The 8,189-nt window shown below is 46.7% G+C and overlaps 1 protein-coding gene across 1 annotated transcript in view; it reads left to right on the forward strand.

Moving 5' to 3' along the window:
• Positions 1-8,189, forward strand: part of atg7 (ATG7 autophagy related 7 homolog (S. cerevisiae)) — a 103,032-nt gene that overhangs the window by 54,733 nt on the left and 40,110 nt on the right. The window contains 1 exon segment of the mRNA XM_031825792.1: positions 2,872-2,952. Within this exon segment, the coding sequence (XP_031681652.1) occupies positions 2,872-2,952 (81 nt within the window).

Consider the following 8,189-nt stretch of genomic DNA (forward strand, 5'->3'; position numbering starts at 1 on the left):
CTCCTAGAGCACACCGCCTCAGTGCTAACAGTATAACTCTGGTTCATAGGCACATGCTGACTAGGTATAGTTTTAGGATTAGATTTAGGATTAAGGTTTAGGGAATGTAGGATTTTGAATGGGAATCAATTCTTTGGTCCCCACCAGGATCGTAATACAAAGTGTGTGTTTGTTGACTGTGATGGTTGTGAGCTGCAGAGGAAGAGAGTTTAGGACACAGATAGTTAGGGACACAGTGCTCTCCTGTGGTTGTCTAGAGAACTACACGTCTCCACCACTCTCCTGTGGTTGTCTGGAGAACTACACGTCTCCACCACTCTCCTGTGATTGCCTGGAGAACTACACGTCTCCACCACTCTCCTGTGGTTGCCTGGAGAACTACACGTCTCCACCACTCTCCTGTGGTTGTCTAGAGAACTACACGTCTCCACCACTCTCCCGTGGTTGTCTGGAGAACTACACGTCTCCACCACTCCTGTGGTTGTCTGGAGAACTACACGTCTCCACCACTCTCCTCTGGTTGTCTAGAGAACTACACGTCTCCACCACTCTCCTCTGGTTGTCTAGAGAACTACACGTCTCCACCACTCTCCTCTGGTTGTCTAGAGAACTCTCCTGGCTCCAAGTCCACAAAATGAATTGACACCAAATGATCAACCCCACCGTGGTGCTAAATGGCACAAACAGAGATGGTATGATATACAGATTCTTCAGAGAGATTCAAACCCCCGTTGATTTATTCCACATGTTGTTGTGTTACAGCTTGAATTCACAATGGATTAGATTTTTTTCTTTTCTCACTCATTTACCCCATAGTGAAAATATTTGTATATAAATGTTGGCAAAAAATATCTAATTTACATACGTATTCACACCCCTTTAGTTAATACTTTGTAAAAGCTCTTTGGAAGCGATTACAGCTGTGGGGGTTTCTGGGTAAGTCTCTCAGTGAATACACCTGTGTGTCTTTCTGGGTAAGTCTCTAAGAGTGATTACAGCCGTGAGTCTTTCTGGAACTCTCTTCCCCTCTCTCTGAGTCCTCTCTCCTCTCGGAGTCCTCTCTCCCTCTCGGAGTCCTCTCTCCCTCTCGGAGTCCTCTCTCCCTTCGGAGTCCTCTCTCCCTCTCGGAGCCCTCTCTCCCTCTCGGAGCCCTCTCTCCCTCTCTGAGCCCTCTCTCCCTCTCTGAGCCCTCTCTCCCTCTCTGAGTCCCTCTCTCCCTCTCTGAGCCCTCTCTCCCTCTCTGAGCCCTCTCTCCCTCTCTGAGCCCTCTCTCCCTCTCTGAGCCCTCTCTCCCTCTCTGAGCCCTCTCTCCCTCTCTGAGCCCTCTCTCCCTCTCTGAGCCCTCTCTCCCTCTCTGAGCCCTCTCTCCCTCTCTGAGCCCTCTCTCCCTCTCTGAGCCCTCTCTCCCTCTCTGAGCCCTCTCTCCCTCTCTGAGCCCTCTCTCCCTCTCTGAGCCCTCTCTCCCTCTCTGAGCCCTCTCTCCCTCTCTGAGCCCTCTCTCCCTCTCTGAGCCCTCTCTCCCTCTCTGAGCCCTCTCTCCCTCTCTGAGCCCTCTCTCCCTCTCTGAGCCCTCTCTCCCTCTCCCTCTCTGAGCCCTCTCTCCCTCTCTGAGCCCTCTCTCCCTCTCTGAGCCCTCTCTCCCTCTCTGAGCCCTCTCTCCCTCTCTGAGCCCTCTCTCCCTCTCTGGCCCTCCTCCCTCTCTGACCCTCTCCCTGTGAGCCCTCTCCCTCTCTGAGCCCTCTCTCCCTCTCTGAGCCCTCTCTCCCTCTCTGAGTCCTCTCTCCCTCTCTTGAGTCCTCTCTCCCTCTCTTGAGTCCTCTCTCCCTCTCTGAGACCTCTCTCTCCCTCTCTGAGTCCTCTCTCCCTCTCTGAGTCCTCTCTCCCTCTCTTGAGTCCTCTCTCCCTCTCTGAGTCCTCTCTCCCTCTCTTGAGTCCTCTCTCCCTCTCTGAGACCTCTCTCCCTCTCTGAGACCTCTCTCTCCCTCTCTGCAGCCCTCTCTCCCTCTCTCTCTCTTCTCTCTCTCTCTCTCTGAGCTCTCTCTTCTCTCTCTCTCTCTCTGAACCCTCTCTCTCTGAGCTCTCTCCCTCTCTGAGACCTCTCTCTCCCTCTCTGAGACCTCTCTCTCCCTCTCTGAGACCTCTCTCTCCCTCTCTGAGCCCTCTCTTCTCTCTCTCTCTCTCTGAACCCTCTCTCTCTGAGCTCTCTCTCTATTTTCTCTCTCTCTCCACATCCATCACTTCCATGATGATTGGAGCAGAAAATAAATAAAATATTCATGTGTTGTAATACCAGTTAAACACCAGATGGCGGGGTTGTCACACAGTTAACCTCATAGACAGTTCACCTCATAGACGGTTAACTGGGTTGTCACACAGTTAACCTCATAGACAGTTCACCTCATAGACGGTTAACTGGGTTGTCACACAGTTAACCTCATAGACAGTTCACCTCATAGACGGTTAACTGGGTTGTCACACAGTTAACCTCATAGACAGTTCACCTCATAGACGGTTAACTGGGTTGTCACACAGTTAACCTCATAGACAGTTCACCTCATAGACGGTTAACTGGGTTGTCACACAGTTAACCTCATAGACAGTTCACCTCATAGACGGTTAACTGGGTTGTCACACAGTTAACCTCATAGACAGTTAACCTCATAGACGGTTAACCTCATAGACGGTTAACCTCATAGACGGTTAACCTCATAGACGGTTAACCTCATAGACGGTTAACCTCATAGACGGTTAACCTCATAGACGGTTAACCTCATAGACGGTTAACCTCATAGACAGTATGTATTACATCAGTAAATCTCTGTTTTTAACTAGAGTTGTGGAAGTAAGTGATCCTTTTCTTATCTTTCTCAGATCAGAGGGTTTCTGTCCAGATTTGACAACGTTCTACCGGCCAGTCTGGCGTTCGACAAATGCACTGCCTGCTCACAAATCGTAAGTACTGTTCTTATAGACACACACACACACACACACACACACACCTCATTGAGATAGTGGTGAAGGTCCAGTTGATTGTAAAGAGAACCATATGGAGTGTATCAGAATGAAGTGTGTTGTTGATGTCACTGTCATCTGGTAGTAGTACACACACACACCCACACACACACCACACACACACACCACACACACACACACACACACACACACACACACACACACACACACACCACACAGGCTGAAGTGTTATTACCCTGGAGACCTATGGGTGTTGAAAGTGTTCACATCCCATAAACCTGTGTGTCTGTCTGCAGTGTTCAGCAGTGTTCAGCAGTGTTCAGCAGTGTTCAGCAGTGTTCAGCAGTGTTCAGCAGTGTTCAGCAGTGTTGGTCAGGTTGGGCATAGCTAATGGCTAATAGACCTTACAGTGAAATGCTGAATACAACAGGTGTAGTAGACCTAACAGTGAAATGATGAATACAACAGGTGTAGTAGACCTTACAGTGAAATGCTGAATACAACAGGTGTAGTAGACCTTACAGTGAAATGCTGAATACAACAGGTGTAGTAGACCTAACAGTGAAATGCTGAATACAACAGGTGTAGTAGACCTCACAGTGACATGCTGAATACAACAGGTGTAGTAGACCTTACAGTGAAATGCTGAATACAACAGGTGTAGTAGACCTTACAGTGAAATGCTGAATACAACAGGTGTAGTAGACCTTACAGTGAAATGCTGAATACAACAGGTGTAGTAGACCTTACAGTGAAATGCTGAATACAACAGGTGTAGTAGACCTTACAGTGAAATGCTGAATACAACAGGTGTAGTAGACCTCACATTGAAATGCTGAATACAACAGGTGTAGTAGACCTTACAGTGAAATGCTGAATACAACAGGTGTAGTAGACCTCACAGTGAAATGCTGAATACAACAGGTGTAGTAGACCTTACAGTGAAATGCTGAATACAACAGGTGTAGTAGACCTCACAGTGAAATGCTGAATACAACAGGTGTAGTAGACCTTACAGTGAAATGCTGAATACAACAGGTGTAGGTAGACCTCACATTGAAATGCTGAATACAACAGGTGTAGTTGACCTGAATACAACAGGTGTAGTAGAACCTTACAGTGAAATGCTGAATACAACAGGTGTAGTAGACCTCACAGTGACATGCTGAATACAACAGGTGTAGTAGACCTTACAGTGAAATGCTGAATACAACAGGTGTAGGTAGACCTTACAGTGAAATGCTGAATACAACAGGTGTAGTAGACCTTACAGTGAAATGCTGAATACAACAGGTGTAGTAGACCTTACAGTGAAATGCTGAATACAACAGGTGTAGTGACTTTACGAGCCCTTTAACCCACAATGCCGTTCAAGAAATAGAGTTAAGAAAATATTGATAATAACTAAATGAACTAAAGTAAAAAATAGAAAGTAACACTATAAAATAACCGAGACTATATACAGGGTGTTACGGTACAGAGTCAATGTGGAGCTATATACAGGGTGTTACGGTACAGAGTCAATGTGGAGGCTATATACAGGGTGTTACGGTACAGAGTCAATGTGGAGGCCATATACAGGGTGTTACGGTACAGAGTCAATGTGGAGGCTATATACAGGGTGTTACGGTACAGAGTCAATGTGGAGGCTATATACAGGGTGTTACGGTACAGAGTCAATGTGGAGGCTATATACAGGGTGTTACGGTACAGAGTCAATGTGGAGGCTATATACAGGGTATTACGGTACAGAGTCAATGTGGAGGCTATATACAGGGTGTTACGGTACAGAGTCAATGTGGAGGCCATATACAGGGTGTTACGGTACAGAGTCAATGTGGAGGCTATATACAGGGTGTTACGGTACAGAGTCAATGTGGAGGCTATATACAGGGGGTACCGGTACAGAGTCAATGTGGAGGCTATATACAGGGTGTTACGGTACAGAGTCAATGTGGAGGCTATATACAGGGTGTTACGGTACAGAGTCAATGTGGAGGCTATATACAGGGTGTTACGGTACAGAGTCAATGTGGAGGCTATATACAGGGTGTTACGGTACAGAGTCAATGTGGAGGCTATATACAGGGTGTTACGGTACAGAGTCAATGTGGAGGCTATATACAGGGTGTTACGGTACAGAGTCAATGTGGAGGCCATATACAGGGTGTTACGGTACAGAGTCAATGTGGAGGCTATATACAGGGTGTTACGGTACAGAGTCAATGTGGAGGCTGTATACAGGGTGTTACGGTACAGAGTCAATGTGGAGGCTATATACAGGGGCACCGGTACAGAGTCAATGTGGAGGCTATATACAGGTGTTACGGTACAGAGTCAATGTGGAGGCTGTATACAGGGTATTACGGTACAGAGTCAATGTGGAGGCTAAATACAGGGGGTACCGGTACAGAGTCAATGTGGAGACTATATACAGGGGGGTACCGGTACAGAGTCAGTGTGGAGGCTATATACAGGGGGTCCCGGTACAGAGTCAATGTGGAGGCTATATACAGGGTGTTACGGTACAGAGTCAATGTGGAGACAATATACAGGGTGTTACGTACGGTACAGAGTCAATTTGGAGGCTATATACAGGGTGTTACGGTACAGAGTCAATGTGGAGGCTATATACAGGGTGTTACGGTACAGAGTCAATGTGGAGGCTATATACAGGGTGTTACGGTACAGAGTCATTGTGGAGGCTATATACAGGGTGTTACGGTACAGAGTCAATGTGGAGACTATATACAGGGTGTTACGGTACAGAGTCAATGAGGAGGCTAAATACAGGGGGTACCGGTACAGAGTCAATGTGGAGACTATATACAGGGGGTACCGGTACAGAGTCAATGTGGAGGCTATATACAGGGGGTACCGGTACCGAGTCAATGTGGAGGCTATATACAGGGGGTATGACTGGGCTGACTGGAGTCTTTGACCATTTCTTAGGGCCTTCCTCTGACACCACCTGGTATAGAGGTCCTGGATGACAGGATGCTTGGCCCCAGTGAATGTACTGGGCCGTACGCACTACCCTCTGTAGTGCCTTGCGGTCGGAGGCCAAGCAGTTGCCATACCAGGCAGTGATGCAACAATGCTCTCGATGGTGCAGCTGTAGAACCTTTGAGGATCTGGGGACCCATGCCAAATCTTTTCAATCTCCTGAGGGGAATTAGGCCTTGTCGTGTCCTCTTCACGACTGTCTTGGTGTGTTGGGACCATGATAGTTTGTTGGTGATGTGGACACCAAGGAACTTGAAGCTCTCAACCTGCTCCCCAACAGCCCCATCGATGAGAATGGGGGCGTGTTCTGTCCTCCTTTTCCGAAGTCCACAATCATCTCCTTAGTCTTGATCACGTTGAGGGAGAGGTTGTTGTCCTGGCACCACACGGTCAGGTCTCTGACCTCCCTATAGGCTGTCTCATCGTTGTCGGTGATCAGGCCTACCACTGTTGTGTCGTCAGCAAACTTAATGATGGTGTTGGAGTTGTTGTTACCTACCCTTACCACCTGGGGGCGGCCCATCAGGAAGTCCAGGATCCAGTTGCAGAGGGAGGTGTTTAGTCCCAGAATCCTTAGCTTAGTGATGAGCTTTGAGGGCACTATGGTGTTGAACACTGAGCTGTAGTCAATGAACAGCATTCTCACAGGTGTTCCTTCTGTCCAGGTGGGAAAGGGCAGTGTTGAGTGCAATAGAGATTGTATCATCTGTGCATCTGTTTGGGCGGTATGCAAATTGGAGTGTGTCTAGGGTCTCTGGGATAATGGTGTTGATGTGAATCATGGCTGCCGGTGTGTGTGTGTGTGTGTGTGTCATTGGTTAAAAGCCAGCACAACCCATCTCTTTCCCTTCAGGCTTTGTGGTCTCTAGTGTTGAGCGCTTTGATTGGCTGCAGGAGGGGTACAGTAAGCCTGAGGGTGAAATAGAGAACCCACGCCCTTCTCTCGCTCTTTCTCTTCTCTTCCTCTTCTTTCCATTAAATTCAAAGTGGCTTTATTGGGAAACATGTGTTTTATATATTATTTATTGCCAAAAATAATTTAATAATAATAATTTATTGCGTAAAAATAATAAACAAAATTGATAAACAAATGTAACAACAACAACAAGAAACGTTTAGAAATGTGAACAGGAAATATTGCCCTCAAAGTTTAAAAATATATATACACTGCTCCACTAAAATAACACATCCTAGATCTGAATGAATGAAATATTCTTATGAAATACTTTTTCTTTACATAGTTGAATGTTGCTGACAACAAAATCACACAAAAATGATCAATGGAAATCAAATTTATCAACCCATGGAGGTCTGGATTTGGAGTCACACTCTAAATTAAAGTGGAAAACCACACTACAGGCTGATCTAAATTGTCATGTCATGTCCTTAAAACAAGTCAAAATGAGGCTCAGTAGTTGGTGTGGCCTCCACGTGCCTGTATGACCTCCCTACAACGCCTGGGCATGCTCCTGATGAGGTGGCGGATGGTCTCCTGAGGGATCTCCTCCCAGACCTGGACTAAAGCATCCGCCAACTCCTGGACAGTCTGTGGTGCAACGTGGGGTTGGTGGATGGAGCGAGACATGATGTCCCAGATGTGCTCAATTGGATCCAGGTCTGGAGAACGGGCGGGCCAGTCCATAGAATCAATGCCTTCCTCTTGCTTTCACTCTACCACTAGAGTGAAAGCACCGCCAGCATTCAAAAGTGACCAAAACATCAGCCAGGAAGCATAGGAACTGAGAAGTGGTCTGTGGTCACCACCTGCAGAACCACTCCTTTATTGGGGGTGTCTTGCTAATTGACTATAATTTCCACCTGTTGTCTATTCCATTTGCACAACAGCATGTGACATTTATTGTCAATCAGTGTTGCTTCCTAAGTGGACAGTTTGATTTCACAGAAGTGTGATTGACTTGTAACAGGCAGCCCTCAGGTTCATTACAAATCAGAAACGTCTAACACATCATTGTGATCTCTACAACGCTGTTGGCTGGTCGTCATTGACCTTGCGTAGGCTTAAACACTGGTTTACACTGATTTATAAGGCCATATTGTAGGCTTAAACACTGGTATACACTGATTTATAAGGCCATATTGTAGGCTTAAACACTGGTAACACTGATTTATAAGGCCATATTGGGTAAAATGCCATTTTATCTCTTTTATTTTTTAGCCAGGTCAATGCGTGTTGCATTGTGTTGCATTGT

This window comes from Oncorhynchus kisutch, linkage group LG5, assembly GCF_002021735.2.
Source record: "Oncorhynchus kisutch isolate 150728-3 linkage group LG5, Okis_V2, whole genome shotgun sequence".
Classification (NCBI taxonomy): Eukaryota; Metazoa; Chordata; class Actinopteri; order Salmoniformes; family Salmonidae; genus Oncorhynchus; species Oncorhynchus kisutch.